Here is a 20,596-nt window from a genome sequence, read left to right on the forward strand (position 1 = left end):
AGGTTTCTCCAAAATTGGCCCACAAAAATCAAACTGCAGGTATCACAGGTTATCATCGCTACCTCTCAGCCTTCAGACCTAACTCTGGGGACCCTCAGACTTGAGAAGAGCTCACAGTGATTAAAGCCAGGTCCTTACATTCAACAGGTGGAGAAGATAAACGTGGATAAGGTCCCCCGGCTGAAACTGCCCTGCGCACCAGTCAGAATGCGCCTGAGAAATCCCGGGATTTAGAAAAAAGCGGAGGAAACGAGAAGCGAGCAGGCATATGTGCCTTCTCAAAAATAAAACTGGGTGGTCGTTTATTATCTGTCTGTGTGCCGTGGAGCCTCGGCTCAGTCCCCAGACACGTAAGTCAACGTCGCCCCGCCCCGCCTTCCCTTCCTCAGCTCCGGAGGGTCCCTTTGCCCCGGGCAGCTGAACTCAGGAAATGCCAGCGGCGGGAGCCCCTTGGTCACCTGGGCGGAGAGGTGAGCGGCTCCGTCAGTCCTTTGCTGGGAAGAGGAGAGGACCGATACCCGCGCCAGCGAGGGGCTTGGCATGGGAAGGCAGCTAGTCCTCTGTCCCAGTCTGGGCAAGGCGAGCAGCGAGGGACGGGCGAGAGTCGGGAGGGGTGGAGCAAGGGCCGATGAGGGAAAGGAATTAAAGCAAAAAAAAAAAAAAAAAAAATCACCTCTTCAGTGACTGCTGCCGGAGAAAAGACACACTCTTAGTAAAGATTCGTCAGTAGGTAGAGACCCTTATTGTGGGCATTTATGATAGATTTGCCCGTAAAGGCTAAGGGAGGAGAAACTCCTGGGACTTGGGGGTAAAATGGAGTGATGTTAATAGATATACCTAAATTGACAGGTTTAAGGGGAACTGAAGCGCACTGTTGAGGCAGGAGAAAGTACACTTCCAAACCTCCACTTTGCGTTTTGTTTCTGTAACAACAGCAGTTATGAAGAAACACTTCTGACTGCCGACTTTGGGTTATCCACGCTGCAGCTGTCCAAGCGCCTCCAGGTCTCTCTTCAGAGCAGTACTCCTGCGGTAAGCCAGAAAGGTCAAGCCATTCGCCCACCTGGGGAGCAGAGAAGAGAACGCTTCCTCACTCAGCTGGGGGTACAACTCTCCATTTCTTGGGAAGATTTTCAGTCTTTGCCTATGTCAGGAGAGGATTCAGGACGACGACAGAAGAGCTCAGGTACTGTCCATTTCTATTTCATTATATACATTTTCAGGTGTATGGGAAACCGCTCCCATGTGTTCAGACTTTTGGGTCTCTTTTCAGTAACTCTCAAGTGGGCAAACCCAGAACTTCTATTTTTCTAGCTGAGCGGCAGAACTGCTTTCAACCTATTCTTTTCTTTGCTTGCCTAATTATAAGAAGGTGGAAATGCTGTCTCCAATCACATATTTATTTAAATATTTGGTAACCAGACAGTTACAATGACATAAGTGGCCATCTGATTAAACCAGAATTAGATTTTAATTTGCGCTAAATTCTAATTCCATGATATTTATACCTATATGAAGATACAAGCAATTTAGCATTTCATGTTATTTTAAATGTAGTTTGTAGTTAAAGGATGGCTGCTGGTAGAATCTAAAAGAAACCATTCTTTGAAGATGACTTTTCTTAGAAAAGCATAATAGAGATCTTATTACATCTTCATATGTTCTGAATTGCAGGCAAAAATTTGGTTTGGATCCCTGGGCTTGCCTCACATGTGGGTACCAGATACCATTTTTTCCAACAAGCTGAGCATGTTTCTTCTCTGCTTATGCCCCCACCCCCACAGCAGATGTGAGAAGGAGAAGGGACCAAGGGAAGAGGCAGAGGGATGTTCTAAGCAGAGCAAAAACAGCATCATGCCTGTGAGGGGTCAGCGTGGCCCACTGTAGGGCAGGTATAAGGCTCAAGCCCTCTCAGCTGGTCAGTTACTATTCGTTATGGTCATCATTTGGCAGTGACGTGTATAATTTGTCTTTTTTTGGCAATGACTTATGACATTAGGAAGAGATTTATTCATCCTTTCAGTGATGACAGCTCTAACTAAAAGTGTTTTTGAAGGTTTAAGAAAATGAAAAACCAAACATGCTCAGTGATAAAACATGTATTATGAAACTTCACTTGATCACACATACACAGAAACACACACATCCAATAAAGAAAAGGCTAGAAGGAATAGAACAAAATGTTATTGATTATATCTGGGTGGCGGGGAGTATAAGTAACTTTATTTTATTTGACTTATTTACAACTTCTAACTTTTCAGTGTTGCACACATATTAGCTTTATAATTAATTTTTTTAAGTCTAAAAGAACTAATGTATAAACAGGAACTAAATTTTATGTATTTCAGTTGTCACAATATAGCCATTATGCTTTCCATTTTCTTTTTTTTAATGAATCCCTAAGTAAAAGCGATTCCTGCTTTTCATTAAGAAGTGAAAATCTGTAAAGGAATTTTCACAGCAATAAATACCCGGCTTGTCACAAGAGTCCATATGAGGCCAGCACACACTATGGCTTTGTAGTTAGCTTTACCATAAAAGTTGCAAATGAAATTGGTCCCTAATAACCAAACTAAAAAGCCTCTTGATGAAAGTGAAAGAGGAGAGTGAAAAAGTTGACTTAAAGCTCAACATTCAGAAAACTAAGATCATGGCATCCAGTCCCATCACTTCATGGGAAATAGATGGGGAAACAGAGGAAACAGTGTCAGACTTTATTTTTTGGGGCTCCAAAATCATGGTAGATGGTGACTGCAGCCATGAAATTAAAAAGACGCTTACTCCTTGGAAGGAAAGTTATGACCAACCTAGATAGCATATTCAAAAGCAGAGACATTACTTGGCCAACAAAGGTTCGTCTAGTCAAGGCTATGGTTTTTCCAGTAGTCATGTATGGATATGAGAGTTGGACTGTGAAGAAGGCTGAGCGCCGAAGAATTGATGCTTTTGAACTGTGGTGTTGGAGAAGACTCTTGAGAGTCCCTTGGACTGCAAGGAGATCCAACCAGTCCATCCTAAAGGAGATCAGCCCTGGGATTTCTTTGGAAGGAATGATGCTAAAGCTGAAACTCCAGTACTTTGGCCACCTCATGCGAAGAGTTGACTCACTGGAAAAGACTGTGATGCTGGGAGGGATTGGGGGCAGGAGGAGAAGGGGACGACAGAGGATGAGATGGCTGGATGGCATCACTGATTTGATGGACACGAGTTTGGGAAACTTCAGGAGTTGGTGATGGACAGGGGGGCCTGGCGTGCTGCAATTCATGGGGTCGCAAAGAGTCAGGCACGATTGAGCAACTGAACCTTACAGGACGGTGTCCCAGATTACCCGTTACTGTGTGTGGTCTACTGGAACTCTGCTCAAACCATATTTATAACTGAGGTATGATGTTTTTTCAGGATGAAGCCCAAAGGCAGGGGAAGCACCAACTTATTGCTCTCCTTCACTGCAATCTGCCTGATAGCCCTCCCCGGGGGCGGGGCCTGTCCTCGCCGCTGTGCCTGTTACGTGCCTACAGAGGTGCACTGCACATTTCGGTACCTCACCTCCATCCCAGAGAGCATCCCACCCAACGTGGAACGTATCAATTTAGGGTGCGTGAGGGCGCTTGTCTTGCTTCCTTCTCAGGGAGGGATTGAGTACACTGGTGATGTCCCCAAAACAGTTGTGACTTTGGTAGATTAATTACAATTCTTTTAATAATACTTTCCTTCTGAAATGAGTGCATGAGGATCTTAAGCTTTCTGGGGCAATAAGAAAATTTTTCCCTGTTAGCTTTTACTAGGGGAAAGTTTTTCTAGAACCCAAAGTCATTCATGGTAGGCTGAGACCCCCATGATTATAGAAAAGCTTCATTCTGGCTCTATTTTTGCTGAGTAATAAAATAACTCTTGCTAAGAATTAGAGTTATGATAATATCCATAAGAGGTAAATGTCCTCCTATATATATGAAAAGTTAACTAGATCTTTTTTTTTTTTAAGCCTTTGGATTTTTTTCCCCTAGAAACCGACTTATTTAAAATACTTAAAAAATTCATAAGTAATTAAATCCACTAAAAAGTGACTGTATTTTAAAGGTTGGTGAACAAACGTGTGTGAATGAATGAAAAGGCAGACTTAACATCTTTTGACATTAGTGAGCACCTACTATGGACCAAACACAAGGATGGTACCAGGGATACAATGATGCAGTATACATTATTCATGTGTAGAAACTAGTTAAAGTGAAAAGACAGATGTATAATCAGTACAATTTACTAAGAATTGTAATACAGCATACGAAGTGTCTTGGGAACAGTCACTACTGACAACAGCTAACATTAATTGTGTCCTGGCATTGAGCTAAGCACTCTTCATGAATGCATTCATTTAATCCTCAAAACCCGTTTCAAGTAGGTTCTATTATTTGCATTTTATAGACAAGGAAACTGAGGCAAAAAAAGATTACTGTTTTTATTTTTTAACCCAGCATTGGCCCTACTCTCAGGAGCTGGGTACCTGAGTTCATAATCATATCTAAAACATTTGATTTCAGAGCCCAGGCTTCTTAACCATTGTTTCATAATGATGAATTCCACCTGGGAGAATGAGGGGCAATGTTATTAGGGAATGGGCTGGGTCTTAACAGTGTTCACAAATAGAGAAGGCTGGAGTCAAGGGCATTCCAACCTGAAGATACAACATAACGTACAAAGGTTTGAAAATGAGAAGGGATGTAGCATGTTCCAGGAATGTGAGTAGGATAGTTTTAACTGAGAATGCAAGGGCTGGGTGAAGGGGCTGACCTTCCATGGCATCTGATGAATTCCAGTGTTTCAAGCATTGGGTTATCTTAGAGCACAGGGAATCTTTAGTGGGGTGTGTGTGTGTGTGTGAGAGGTGGGGAGTGAAATTCAGTTGTGTGTGTGCATTTGTTGGGTTTTGCTTTGACATTTGAACTTTAGTTGACAGACTTATGTCCAGAATGATGTTTTTATTTCAGGTACAACAGCTTGGTTAGATTAACAGAAGCAGATTTTTCTGGCCTGAACAAGTTGGAGTTACTACTGCTACACAGCAACGGCATTCACACAGTCCCTGCTAAGACCTTCTCAGACTTGCAAGCCTTGCAGGTGAGACTGGTGTTGGGAAGGGGCAAGTTAACGAGGTGAGACGTGCCTCCAAAACCTACCTGTTCCCAGAGATCCCCAAAGTTAACATTCTGTACATCAGACGTAGACATCAAGGGAAAATGTGAAAGAACTGATTTCAAGTGGAACAGTATGTGGAAATTAGAATAAGAAAATTCTGATTTTCTTATACCTTAGGCTCACGGAAAGAAGTATCAATGCCCAGGGATTACTCAACCTTGAAACTGTAACTCTAAAAGGCCACTTCTAGTCATGTTCATCTGGGAATTGAATGTAGTTTGTAAAATAATTGCTATCTTTACACAGAAGTTAGCTTTTTATAAGCAATATATTTTTAAAAAATCTTTTTGAGTATGTTTTTATTTTTAATTGGAGTATAATTGCTGTAGAATGTTGTGTTAGTTTCTGCTGTACAACATGAATCACCTACACACACACACACACACCCTCCCTCCCTCCCTCCCTCCTCCCTCCCTCCCCACCCATCCCACTGCCACCCATCCCAGCCCTCTAGGTCATCACAGAGCATCACTGAGCCATACAGCAGCTTCCCAAATTACACATGGTGGTGTATATATGCCAATGCTACTGTTGGTCCAGCCTCTCCTTCCCCTGCTGCATCCACAAGTTCCTGCCCTGCAAATGGATTCATCAGTACCATTTTTCTAGATTCCATACATATGTGTTAATATATGGTATTTGTGTTTCTCTTTCTGACTTCACTCTGTATGACAGGCTCTAAGTTCATACCTCATTACAACTGACAATTCCATTCCTTTTGATGGCTGAGTAATATACCATTGTATTTATGTACATCTTCTTTGTCCATTCATCTGTTGATGGACCTCTAGGTTGCTTCCATGTCCTGGCTATTGTAAATAGTGCTGAAATGAACATTGGGTTATCTGTGTCCTTTTGAATTATGGTTTTCTCAGGGTATATGCCCAGTACTGGGATTGCTGGGGCACATGGTAGTTTTATTCCTGGTTTCTTAAGGAACCTCCATACTGTTTTCCATAGTGGTTGTAGAGCAATATATTTTGTAAGTTTCACGTTACTTTTGCATTGATTTAAAAAAAATTTAAGTTATGAGGACTTCTAAGAATGTATCAAATATTTTAAGAATTACTACTCCAGTAGGCAAGAAAGTAAAAAGTAGGAAGAACTCTTAGGAACAAGAACAAAGGGAATGCAGGAAACATCAGGCATAAAGATTGGTATGTCTGCTGTAAGTAGGACTTGAAGCTTTAGAGAAGTTAATTCAATTTATGATGTCTATTAATTTTTTAATTAAAAAGTAAAACTACTGTTCAGAAGTACAACCATACCTGACTTTAAATTAGAAAAAGATGTCTCCCCAAGGTCCTCATAGATGACAGTAAAGCAAACTGTCAGTTCTACCCTTAGAAAAGATAAATTGCCAGTGTACGGTGAGTCTTTTCACACCACATCAAGGCTGTGTAAAGCCATAGATTTAAGTCTAGATAAGTGATTATGTTGACTTGGTTTAATCAGGCTTTATTATTTGGAAGCTATATTGTCAGCAGATTAGATGGAGTTTCTTCATGGAATTCACACAGCATGGTAGTGTATATATGTCAATGCTACTGTTCGTAGCATTGCTACTGTTTTTCTTGACCAAGTTTCCAATAGATATTGATGAACACTGAGTTTGGTAATATTTGGGGCAAAGTTGTTCCATGTTGCCAAATTTTCTTTATTAGGAAACTTAGCATTCCAGAAAAGCATTCTCAACAGAGATGACAGATTAGGTCAAATCAGGAAAATATGATAAGAAATCATTGTTTTTACTAGCATTTTTTTCTTTTTGGGAAAAAGAGTATGTTCAGCTGGTAGCTGGAGAAGGAACTGGAGAATACCCAAGCACTACTGAAATACTGAAAAATTATTTTAACTTCAATTAAAATCACATTACTCTTAATAGCTAAAAACTAAAAAAAAAAAAAAACCCAAATGTCTATCAACTCATAAATGGATAAACAAAACATGTTACATGTATAAAGTGGACTACTATTCAATAGTATGAATGAATAACTGACTTATATGCTAAACTAGCGGTAAGTCTTGAAAATAAGGCTAGTTGGAAAAAGGCAGGCACAAAAGACCACATATTGTATCACTCATTATTTTAAATATTGAGAAGAGGCAAAAATCAGTGGTTTTCTGGGTCTAGGAGGAGGGGGGAAATGACTTGTTTCACCTGCACGTCCACCCCACTATTTTTCTACTTCATTGCATTGTTTTGAAATAAATCTGAGATATCGTGTTTCATCTGTAAGTACTTCAACATATATATATCAGAATTAGAGTCTTTAAAAAATAAGTGTAAAATATTGTTTTACCTTAAAATTATAGCATTAATTCATGAATATCACAAACTATTCATGAGTGTTCTAATTTCCCCGATATTCCCATATTTAATTTGCAGCTAGTTTGTCGAATTGGGATCCACACAAGGACTGGATAATCTCAGTGTATGTTTTATTATGAATATGCTTGTCCTTTTTGTGGTAATTCCTTTGACAAAATAAAGGTGTTCTTTGTATTCTTAGGTCTTAAAAATGAGCTATAACAAAGTTCGAAAACTTCAGAAGGACACTTTTTATGGCCTCAGGAGCTTGACACGGTTGCATATGGACCACAATAACATTGAGTTTATAAACCCAGAGGTTTTTTACGGACTCACCTCTCTCCGACTGGTGCACTTAGAAGGGAACCAACTCACTAAGCTTCATCCGGATACATTTGTCTCCTTGCGCTACCTCCGGATATTTAAAACATCTTTCATTAAGTACCTATACTTGTCTGATAACTTTCTGAGCTCCATCCCTCAAGAGATGGTCACCTACATGTCTGATCTGGAAAGCCTTTATCTTCATGGGAATCCTTGGATCTGCGACTGTCAACTGAAATGGCTGGCTGACTGGTTACAGGAGAAGCCAGGTACCTAGACTATTTCTTTGTTATAATTCAACAGATGAAATCTGTATGGAGGTGTTTTACTAGTGAGGGAGGTCAAAGTAATTTAGCTGGAAAGAAAACGAAATGTCAATAATTCAGTGGGAATGAACTGTCTTAATTCATCAATGAATAATCTTTAATTCAGGTCAATTATCCAATTATCATTTCTGGCTTTTAGCAAGATTGGGAGCTAAGAAATGTATCATGTGTTACTCTTCCCTACTTACCACAAGGCATAGAAACCCTTCCCTCTTCTTATTTTCCTTTCAGTCATTTGGTCAATACATATTTTTTTTGGAGTTTTATTCAAGGCCTTGTGCTCAGCGAAGCACCCACCAAGAGCGCTGTGTCTGCTCTAACTACACATCTGGTGGGATATCGATAAGCAATCAGAATGTAAAATGTGCTTTGACAGCAAAGTAAGAGGCAAGATGCATTCAGTCAACAAGTAGTTACAAGAAGTCAGAGAGAACATAGGGATGCAAAAGTGATTGTGGAGCTTATACTCTTTTGGAGAAAATGGGTTAACAACTAATCGCACTATTTCAATTAATCCAGTCGGTAGGGAATGACTGAAAGGACCCCATTGGTTTTGACATCTAAGTGGCGGCTGATTGGAAACAGCAATGAGAGCTGGATTGTTACGCAGGGGTTGGGGAGGCAGGGCTCCAGTTGACCCTGGAGAGACCTGGCTTGAAGTGAGGGAAGAAGGGTGACTGCCAGATGGAAATATGCCATCACTCAGGACTCTCTGAGCATCAGACAGACATGAGCACATTTAAGCTAAGGAGAGATTTTTGAGAGAGAGAAGGTAGCAACATTGCAGAAAGAGCAGATCGTCAATTGAGCCAGTCCCCTGACAAGGCTGGATGTCAAGAGACCCAGCCTTTAGGTGGGTGGAGCGGTTTTCCTTAGGAGACAGGAGAGAAAAGGACTAGGTGGGTACAGAGGCAAGTGAGTTCATGGGTCTAGTGGAGGGGGTAAGAAAGTTCTTACCTGATGCCTTTTCCTTCTTTGTTAAGTTGTAGGAGAGGTGACTAAAGAGGGTGCTAACAAGGGGTCAAGGTTGGAAGTCAGAAAAGTGGAAAAAGTCTGCAGTTGCTGTGGTGAAATATATAGATTCACACATATATATGCATATGTAATACAGTTAGTCAATATAATTAGTCAAAAGGTGAACTGCTTTAGACCAAAAGACACCACCTTTGCACTCCAGGAGCTTGCTATCTTATAGATAAATATACTCAACACATAAAAAGACAATGAGGAAAGGATGAAAAACAGCAAAATGTTTATACTGAAAATTTAGTTCTATAGGAGGCAGAATCAATAAGTTACTTCTGCCTTGAATAATATACCAAAAGAAAAGGAAGGAATAATAGGGAGGGAGCAGGAAGGTAACATATATTCAGTTTGTGTTTGACATTGTGCTCATTGCTTTCTATTTAATCCTCAATTTAGAGATGAAGAAATTGAGGCTAGAAAAGTTGGGTATCTTGGGATAATCATTTAGATTCTTATAGATCAGTTTTCTCACCTGTAACATAGGGATACCAATAAGTGAAAAAGGTAATTAAAATAATACATATAAAGTGCTTAGCACAATATATGACATAAGCATTCAACAAATGTGATTATGATTTTCACTGTCACCCAACTCACATGGCTAGAAAGTAGAAAAGCCGAAACTCAAAGTCTAGTCCTTTTTCTATAATGTATTTGTGATGGAGAAACTGCTTTGTACATATAAATAGGGTAAGTCTCATGAAGAGGGCAATAAGTAGCCCAACTTGCCTGGCATGGGGTAGTATAGACTGGCATGGTGTTTTGTCTTTTGCTGTCTGACTTACTTCACTTAGTATGATAATGTCTAGGTCCATCCCTGTGGTTGCAAATAGCATTATTCCATTCTTTTTATGGCTGCATAACATTCCATTGTATATACACCACATTATTTTTTTCCATTTATTTGTCAATGGACATGTCTTGGCTAGTGTAAAAAGTGCTGGTATGAACACTGGGGCACATGGATCTTTTTGAATTAGAGTTTACCCTGGATATATGTCCAGGAGTACGATTTGCAGAATCATATGTTAACTCTTTTTTATGTGTGTAAGGAACCTAGATAGTTCCACGTACTGGGTACATCATCTACAACAGTGTAGGAGGGTTCCCTTTTCTCTTTACCCTCTCCAGTCACATCAGCTTCTGCTTTGACATTTTTTTCATCTATTTCAAGAGACTGATAGTTTCTCATACCTTTAATTGCCTCATTTGACAGTCCTTTTGTACATATGTGGTCAGTAGTCAAATATAACACAGCTTCATCTGGTTATGGCTATCTTCCACTCCTGAGTTTCACAAAGCTCTAGGTGTTGTTTTTCTAGGAAATATGGATTTGTGGCCTTTTCTCTGACAGTTTTATCACAAATATTAAATTTATGCCCTTTTATTGTTTCCAAGCCTTTCTATATGCATAACTTATTTTAATGGCAAGCACAGTGTAATCTTTATGTAATACCAACAGTGCATGTAACTCAGTTGAAGAGAAAACAAAATATATAAATGGCTATGGCAGTACTGGTATGTGTGCCAGCAGTGGTAGCTATAGCAAGACTGCCAGCTGGTCAGTCACTACTGTAAGACAACTTCAACTGTAAGACACACCTCAATTTGTAAGCTAAAATGTGGAAGAAATGTGGTCTTAGAATTAGACTGCCCTTCCTCCCTTTCTCTAATCTTTCCATCCATTTGCCAGGGCTGGAGACAAACAGACGACTAGACAGGTCTTTCTACTAGTGGGTGATGAGGGCTAGGATAGGGGAAGTGGAAGGTACCGGGAGAACATAAAGCAGGGAGCCCACTGAGGAGGAGTGCTCTTCCGGCTTGCTGACGAAGGAGGTAAGTAGTCAGGCAGTAATGGAAGACAGCCTATCAGACAGCAAGTGTATTGCAAGTAGAAGGACAGTGTATGCTAAGAGCGTGACAGGGTATGGCAGAGTTGAGGACTTGAAGGCATTTCTGTGTGAATGGAATCTAGTGTGATGGAAAGAATGGAAATAATGTGGTCAGACTTGCAACTGAGCTAAAATACTTGATGTCCAGGGCTGAGCAATAACCAAACCAAGATGTGAGTATAATTCTATGATGAGGTTTAATTAAACCAGAGTCTGCCTTTTTTTTCTTTTTTTTTGGCTATAGCAGGGTTTGAGCCCAGGCTACTGGGAAGTAGTAAAAGGTCACAGCTGGTTGGTAAGTAGGTGGTTGATAAAAGCCTCTTTGACAGGCTTGCTAGCTACCTCCTCTGGGTAAGCTGGCACTTTACAATTTGCTGAAGAATGCTGAGGAGCCAGATATATATGACGGTGCCTGTCACACTGAAGAGTTTGGAGTCAGTGATCAGAGAGATTTGTCTCAGGCCTTTGAGGAACTGCACAATTACAGGAAGGTGATTTGACCCTGTGCAGTCACTTGTCAAATGAGATCTTCTAAGAAGTACAGTGCTTCTTTTACATGCTGTGTCTAAATGCATGATATGGAACAGGATGGAAGTCCCTAGCTGTATTTTGTATAAGGTAAAACCCCATATCTCTTATCAAGTATTGCTGTGACCAGCCATTTAAAATAGGCTCACCAGAGTAGTATTTTTATTTTTTGCAGAGAAGAAATAATTAAATGATGAATTAGTATCAAAATGAGACTAATATTAAAGATAAACAAAAATCCCATGTATTTGGAAATTAAATGTCCACTTTTATTTTTTATTTATTTTTTTAATGTCCACTTTTAAATGACAGGTGTATCTAAGATGCCACAACAAGGAAAATTAAAATAAAAATGAAAAGAGAACTTACCAGAATTTGTTGCATGCAACTGACGCTGCTCAATTAAATACAATGTGGAATCTTGAATAAGATATGAAAACAAATAATGGTCACTAGCATAAAATTTTATGAAATTTGAACAAAATCTGTACTTTAATACTACATCACTTGTTAAATTCCTGTTTTGTATTTTTTTTTTTTTACAACATAGTATTTCTTTATAGTCTCAGAATTGGATTAAAGCCTCAAGCCTCACTCAAAAATTTTTTTTAAATCACTAGTAAATTTTATAGACTTTTAGCAGTAATATTAGATGCCAAAATACATGGAACTATATCAAAGTTTTCAGGTAATATAAATTAGAAAGCTAACATTCTATTCATACTAAATAAAACGAGCAGAAACAAAAAGCTTTTGTTCATACCTATATATAGTATATATGTCAGACCTTTCATGGCTGCCCCATTGTTTGGGCAACAGCTTTCCTCTCTCTGCATTAAACCTGATCCTCCTCAACTGAGTCTACCTCAGGTGCCAAAGTCATACTGTGTCTTTCTGCACTCTTCTTAATAACCCTCTTTGTTCAGCCACATCCTCACCTGTTTCTTGATTGGTTCTACCAGCTTCATTATTTCCGGCATCCATCTTGTTCTCTCCATTCCTATTGTGACCAAGATAGACCAGGCCAAGGTACCTTGTAATTCATTCATCATTCTTTTTAGTAATGGACAGAAACTTGGGTTTTTAATGATATCCAGAATGTATAAATGGTAACTTATCAAACAAGTTATCATTTAAAGGACACTGAAATTCTCTGAGCCTTAAAACATTAAATGGGGGAAACAGAACTAAATAATAAGCTAATAAAAAGTGATAAACATAAGTATATAATTTTGTTTTACCAGATAAGGGAACTATTCAATTAATAGTACCAAATATGTACCCCAGGTGCTTTTTAGGCATGGAAAATATAGCTGTGAGCATGAGAAACAAAATTCTTGTCCCTATGGATGTAATATTGTGGCAGGGTATATAGACAATAATATTTTCAGAAATCAATCCAAAGACCAAAAAAAAAAAAAAAAAAAGGAAACACATTTCCAAATTGTTTCAAGTTCTAGCAAAAGCTACTTATTCAAAATGTTTAAATGTTAATTCGTGAAGAAGCCACAATGGGCAATAATTCAATTTTCATTTTTTCCTAGATATCATAAAATGCAAAAAGGACAGAAGTCCCTCCAGTCCTCAGCAGTGTCCACTTTGCATGAACCCCAGGGCCTCTAAAGGCAAGCCCTTAGTTATGGTCCCAGCTGCAGCTTTCCTGTGTGCCAAACCCACCATTCACCCCTCTCTGAAGCTGAAGAACCTGACTGTTCTGGAAGACAGTGGCTCTGTGTCAATCTCTCCCCAAGATTTCATGGCTCCCTTCGGCTCTCTGACTTTGAATATAACAGACCAGACTGGAAATGAAGCTAACATGATCTGCAGTATCCAAAAGCCAGCAATGACCTCATCCATTGCGTTCACTGCAGAAAATGACTACATCATGCTAAATGCTTCATTTTCAACATTTCTGGTGTGTGACATAGATTACAGCCACATTCAGCCAGTGTGGCAGGTTCTGGCTTTGTACAGTGACTCTCCTCTGATCCTAGAAAGGAGTCACTTGTTCACTGAAACCCCACAACTCTGCTACAAATATAAACAGGTGGTACTGAAGCCTGAAGACATCTTTACCAACATTGAGGCTGGTCTCAGAGCAGATCCCCCATGGTTAATGCAAGACCGAATTTCCTTGCAACTAAACAGAACTGCCACCACCCTCAGTACACTGCAGATCCAGTACTCCAGTGATGCCCAAGTCACTTTACCAAGGTCAGAGATAAAGCCAGAGACATACAGATGGACCATGATTTCCAAAGATAACAATACTAAGCTGGAACGCACTGTTTTGGTCGGTGGGACCGTTGACCTAGACTGCCCTGGCCAAGGAGAGCCTCCCCCACATCTGGAGTGGCTTCTAGCTGATGGAAGTAAAGTGAGGGCCCCTTATGTGAGTGAGGATGGACGAATCCTTATAGGCAAAAGTGGAAAACTGGGACTCCAGATGGCTGATAGTTCTGACACTGGCATATACCACTGCATAAGCACTAACTACGATGATGCAGATATCCTCACATACAGGATTACCGTGGTAGAGCCCAACATAGAAGCCTATCAGGAAAATGGAGCTCGTCATATAGCTTCTGTTGGTGAAACACTTGACCTTCCTTGCCATTCTACCGGTATCCCAGATGCCTCTGTTAGCTGGGTTCTCCCAGGAAACACTGTGCTTCAACAGTCCTCAAGAGATAAGCAAATTCTTAACAATGGCACATTAAGACTATTACAGGTCGCTCAAAAAGACCAGGGTCACTATCGCTGTGTAGCAGCCAACCCAGCGGGGGTCGATATTTTAGTTAACCAAGTTTTAGTCAAAATAAAAGGGCAAAAGTCAGCAGAGCATAACGTAGAAACAGATGGATCGGGGTTTGATGAGCCCAATTCCATGGGTCAGCTTCAGGATCCACCAGCTACACATCTCCCCACATCTCCTCCCATGGGGGCTGAGGCTGGAACACATGTCTTGAGCCCAAGTAAGAATCCCAAACAGCGGGTATTAATATACCAGAGGCGTGGAGAGTCAACCAGCTGGCGTTACAGGGATCACAGGAGGCAATTCCCTCCCTCTGCCCGGAGAATTGACCCACGGCACTGGGCAGCGCTTTTGGAGAAAGCTAAGAAGAATGTTATGCCAGAAAAGCAAGAAAATACCACAGGAAAGCCACCTCCACCAGCCACCCAACTCCTGGATATACCTGGCGAGGAAGCAGACTCGTCAGGCGTGCTCCCTCCAGATGAGCAACTTACGGTCCCAGCAACTAAAGCTGCGGACGTTCTGACAAGGACAGTGGCTGCAGATTGCAGAAAATCACCTGACAGCCCTGTGACAAGTAAAACTGATGGCACCCCAGCCTCCCCAATTGTGAGTCCACAGACCCTATCACCTGAAAAACCAAGAGATTTCAGACCATCTACTACTATTAAAACTCAAGTCACGCCAAGGAATATAAACCCAACCACATCAAGTGGAATGCAAGACACAACCAACCCAAATTTACCTAATGTGTTTCCTCTACTAACTGAAGCAACTCTGTTTCAGGATGCTGATGACATGGAGAGAAAAAAAGAGACCTTGCAAACTGCATCCCCAGTATCAGTGGGGGCTACTGCGATCAAAGATACCCATATCCAAACGCTGAGTAATGCTGTCGGCAAAGCTGGTATATTTTTAGGGTCAGTAAATGCCACAAATAGTTATCAGAGATCTGTAACAGGAGTTGGTGAACCCAGGAGCCATCACTCTCCTCCTCACAGTACTCACAAACCTAGCACCACTAAGCTCCCTTCAGACCCACACACTGCTGCTCCTTCTCAGTTACACATTCCTAGAAAGAGTACAATGAACGGTCCGCTGTCCAGGCGCTTTGGAAGATGGCGAAAAGTTTGGAGCAGGGGGCGAATTATCAGCCCACATAGGACACCAGTTCTCCGACAGCATAGATTCAGCGTTGCAAGGCCCACATTCAGAGGCTCTTCAGAAGAAAGCACCACTGCATTTCCAGCCCCAGAGCTCAGTGCAGTGTGCCCATCCTGTTCTCCCAGAGAAAGGCTCACCACTGATGAGGCAGCGTTGTCTTCTCCAAGCTTATCCCCCATCACCCTCCCCAAAACTGAAATTGCCAGCGTCACAGCAGAAGAACCTACAACTCTAGTTGACAACCCATCATTACTGCTTGAGAACCAACCAAATGCAGATGCTGAGAAGACCACCCCAATGATAAAATACTTCCGTGCTGAAAGTACCCAAGTGACTCCAACTACTGCAGTTATGACTCATGCAACAAGTATTAGTTACCCAAGTGGGTCTAAAGCCAATGAAACCATCAGACATTCTGTGATTGTATCCCCACTGCCAGATCCCACCATCAAGTCACCTGTGCCTACCACTCTAGCTATTACCAGATTTTCAAGAAGGAAAATCCCCTGGCATCAGATCTTTGTAAATAACCACATCCAAAGAGAAACGCTAAAGAATCAGCATAAATTTGGTTCACAAAGCAGCACAGACTCGGTGCTTCCTAAAATATCTCCTGCTTTGCCCACAAATAAAGTTTCTCCCTTCCACTTCGAAACACTCTCAGCTAGTGTAATGAAAATCCCATCTATAACACCAGCCACAACTCACCTCAGTAACACTAACACACACAGCCTTGTAAGTCTCCCAACAATGAAGGAGCTGCCCTCCCTAGCCATTTACCCTACGCCTCCTAGTAGCTCAAGCAAAGAATCAAGTGCAAATTCCGTATCAATGCAAACAGACATGCTGACGACCACTCCCACTGCCCCCGCATCTATCATTATCAACAAAGCCCAGATAGACAGACCCAGGGCACGAAAAGTACAAAGGAAAAAGGAGCCTCAGAAGACAATGAGGGACCCAAATACCTCTCCCACCCAGACTTCTGGCTTCATTACATCCACCACTGTGACACCTCCTGTTCTAACAGCAGCTGAAACTTCAACCAAGCCCAGTGTGTCTGCTTTCACTCATTCTCCTCTAGAGAACACAAAAGAAATTTCAAGCACAGTTGGTCTTCATCCAGGAGCCTTTAATCTGACAGCTGTACTTGAACAACCATCCCAGGAGGGTACTCAGGCTTTGAAGAATATAACTGCTTCTGAAACCACTTTGTCCAGCAAACTACAGAGTACCCCTACTAGGAACACAATCAGACACTCAACCATGCCAACCTTCCTCAGCTCCAGTGCCACTCCAATGCCAATTCCCACCTCCCCTCCCTTGAGTAATCAAAGTGAGGTTACTGACAGTATGGCCACACCCACTTTCAGAATGATGACAAGTACAGTGGTTGAGGTACATGAATCCTCAAAGCACAATGCTACTCCACAGCAATTAGCAGTAACGTCTCCCCAAACTCACCCAAATGCCAAATTTGCAGTTGGAACCATCCACTTTACCTACTCCAATCTGTTACCTTCTACTCCTATGCCAGCACTAATAACAGGTAAACCACAAGATTCTAAGCTGACTCACTCTCCCTGGTCAGAAAACCACTTTTGGCACAAGTCACACCCAGAAATTGCTGAAAAAGGCCAAAAGCCAGTAGTAGTGAGTGTACTGCCCACTCCAGGCTTGCCAGAGGTTACCACGCATGCTTCAAACTGGGACATACAGAAGAATGGAAAGAAAAGTGGCTTTGACAAAACAGCAGTTGAAAAAATAACAACTTCTGAATTCCTCCCCTTTGATACTTTATCTAGGGATGTATTTGAAAGGCCCAGAATAATTGGAGGAAAAGCAGCAAGTTTTACTGTTCCAGCTAACTCAGATGCCTTTCTTCCTTGTAAGGCTGCTGGAAATCCTGTGCCCACTATCCACTGGACCAGAGTCTCATCAGGTATTTGAAACAGTTTCTTTATACTTAGTCTTTAGTAACAAAACAAATACTGTGTGACATTTCAGGGTTACATATTCAAAGAATCAACATCAGCATGAAATTTCTCCAAGACACAGAAACTATTAATATCCTCCTTTAATATACGCATGATTTTTTTGCTCATTAGAAAGTTTTAAAACATATGTTAAGACCATTAAAAAAAAAATGCTTTTAAAGCAGATCTTAAAAAAAATGGTCATTGTGTTGAACCATCTGGCTTTTCCATTAAAATTAGGGTTTTTTTTTTTAATCCAGAAATAATTTTAGCAATCTGAAGACTAAGGATCTTAATTTTAAATATATTTGTTCCCAGTAGCCTAACAAAAAGATAGCTCTCCTTTTGTGACTTCCACGTGAGCAATTTGTTTTCCGTCTAAACTTTGATGACCTATGACTATAAATTTCTTTCTTATCAGGACTTGATTTATCTAAGAGCAAACTGAATAGCAGGTTCCAGGTGCTCTCCAATGGCACCCTGTCCATACAGAGGGTGGACATTCAGGACCGTGGACAGTACCTGTGCTCGGCATCCAATCCATTTGGCACGGACCACCTTCATGTCACCTTGTCTGTGGTTTCCTATCCCCCCCGGATCATGGAGAGACATACTAAGGAGATCACAGTCCATTCTGGAAGCACAGTCAAGTTGAAGTGCAGAGCTGATGGGAGGCCCAGCCCTACAATTTCCTGGATTCTTGCAAACCAGACGGTGATCTCTGAATCATCTGAGGGGAAGAGACAGGCCCTAGTGACATCTGACGGAACATTGGTCATCCACAATCTCAGCATTTATGACCGAGGCTTTTATAAATGCGTGGCCAGCAACTCAGTGGGCCAGGATGCACTGCTGGTTAAAATACAAGTCATCGCGGCCCCACCTGTTATTCTAGAGCAAAAGAAGCAAGTTATTGCAGGGACTTGGGGTGAAAGTTTGAAACTGCCCTGTACTGCAAAAGGCAATCCTCAGCCCAGTGTTCACTGGGTCCTCTCGGATGGCACTGAAGTGAAACCATTACAATTCGTCAATTCTAAGTTCTTATTTTCAAATGGAACTCTGTTTATAAGAAATGTAGCCTCTTCAGACAGGGGCACTTATGAATGCATTGCTACCAGCTCCACTGGCTCAGAGAGAAGGGTGGTAATCATTACAGTGGAAGAACAAGAGACCATCCCCAGGATAGAATTTGCATCCCAGAAATGGACTGAGGTGAATCTGGGGGACAAACTACTGCTGAACTGCTCAGCCATTGGGGAGCCGAAACCGAAAATCATCTGGAGGCTACCATCCAAGGTTGTCGTCGACCAGTGGCACAGGTAAACTGTACCTTTTAGTTAAGATTATCTTCATCTGTTTAGCTTTACAACTTCTGAAATGGAGAAAGTGGTAGAGCGAGGCTTGCAGCAATGTTAGCGCACAGACTCTGCTCATAAAAGTAACTTGCTCTAAAGAGACCTAATCCTTTTGAGATGTATATAGATATATGTAAAATATAAATTATGTAAAAAGAAAGTTTCTTACATGCTGTATTCTAAGGGCCAATTTCTTGTTGAGTTTATATAGTTAAAAAAGAGATTTTTAAAAGAACTCTAATTTTCTTCCATACTTGTGACAGTTCTTTTTAAACAGTAACTGTATAAATATATTTATAATCTTTCTATCAAAAAATAAGAGGGAATTTTGTAATGCAAACAAGGTCTGGTGAGATGCACTTCATTAATTTACTCTTCAGAGTCTCCTAGTAAAGCATTTTCAATTTTAGTGCAATCCGTACTTCCTTTATTCTACCCCAAAAGTGCAAAGCACTTTATGAGGTTAAGGCTTCACAAAATGAAATGTATTCAGGACCTCCATCACTCTGATGGTGTCAGACAACATATATACACATACAGACTTTCTTTAATATGTTCTGATTCAGGCATATTGATTTTTATCTGTTTTCTGTAGTGATTAAATCTCTTGGAAAAAACAATGATTTACTAGATTATTATTTTTGCTATTTGCATGACTTCATGCAGTGATTTTTCATAATATGACAGAAAAGATGGGCTGAACATTTCCATTTAATGTTTATTAATAGAAACTACCCATGCAAGTAAAATTATACATGAGTTTATGTGTAAAATATATATTTTTTTCTAGTGTCTAAGTTGGTAATGGATATAGTTAAGGAATTTTACTTGTGATCTTTAATACCAAAGTAAATGTTAATTTTCAAATAAGTCATCAAAATTATCTAATTTTACACTCATTCCAAGTATAAATAGCACCAGTAGTTTCTAAGGAACTAATTCAAGCTTATCTTCAGCTGAAGGAGTCATGGTTATGAGTTTGAGCTGATGTTAATATTAATAAGAATCTTGAAGGGACAAGAAAAACTCTTCACATGCCTCTGTCAGTCATTATCAGGCTCCTGTAAACCAGGCCCAAGATGATGTTCTTGGAAAACAAGTGATAGCTTTGCATGACTCAGGAATGGGTACTGGCTAAACTTTAGGGATATTTAACACAACAACAAGAATATAGACCATATCTATAATTAATCATTGCAGAGATACCTTTGATAAGCGTGAGTACAGAGTTTTATAATATGTTCATCAAATTAAACTTATAATCTCAAAAAAACTACTTAAATTTTAAATTGAAATTTAGATTTAAAATTTTAAAATGCAAAGTTATGAAATGTAAACTTCACAAGATACATATTTATGCTTGTCATCTACTGTACATATACCCGCTTGTGGCATCAAATATATTCAACAGTTTACCAGTTTTTATATTTAATTATATCAGCATGTCTGTTTATTAATCACCCTGCAGCACATGGGGGTGCTTCTAGAAACTGCTCATTATTCTGTGTAATCATTAACACAGTTTCACTATCCATGAAGAAACCAGTGCAAGAATAGAAGGCATCACACCTGTGATGGGAATTACAAATAAAGTTCAAATTTTAGGTTGTAAAGACAATGTCCAAAATATTTACTAGATATTAAGTCGGTTTTTAAGAATGGAAGAGGTATGAAAAAATATAAGGGAATGTCTTAAAAAGTTAATCCAAAGGAATGTCTAATGACACATTAGCATCTCAGAATAAATCT

The 20,596-nt window shown here is 40.4% G+C and overlaps 1 protein-coding gene across 2 annotated transcripts in view; it reads left to right on the forward strand.

Moving 5' to 3' along the window:
* Window positions 1-20,596, forward strand: part of IGSF10 (immunoglobulin superfamily member 10) — a 26,055-nt gene continuing 5,459 nt past the window's right edge. Inside the window, exons 1-7 of one of the 2 annotated variants that reach the window (XM_019960697.2) lie at window positions 1-470; window positions 936-1,186; window positions 3,400-3,594; window positions 4,983-5,112; window positions 7,704-8,094; window positions 13,142-17,458; window positions 17,914-18,811. In XM_019960697.2, the coding sequence (XP_019816256.2) occupies window positions 3,401-3,594; window positions 4,983-5,112; window positions 7,704-8,094; window positions 13,142-17,458; window positions 17,914-18,811 (5,930 nt within the window). In that variant the 5' untranslated portion in view covers window positions 1-470; window positions 936-1,186; window position 3,400. Of the gene's footprint in view, window positions 471-935; window positions 1,187-3,399; window positions 3,595-4,982; window positions 5,113-7,703; window positions 8,095-13,141; window positions 17,459-17,913; window positions 18,812-20,596 lie in introns of those variants that run through there. The other variant, XM_019960706.2, reaches the window with a different exon arrangement.

Source organism: Bos indicus, chromosome 1, assembly GCF_029378745.1.
Source record: "Bos indicus isolate NIAB-ARS_2022 breed Sahiwal x Tharparkar chromosome 1, NIAB-ARS_B.indTharparkar_mat_pri_1.0, whole genome shotgun sequence".
Classification (NCBI taxonomy): domain Eukaryota; kingdom Metazoa; phylum Chordata; class Mammalia; order Artiodactyla; family Bovidae; genus Bos; species Bos indicus.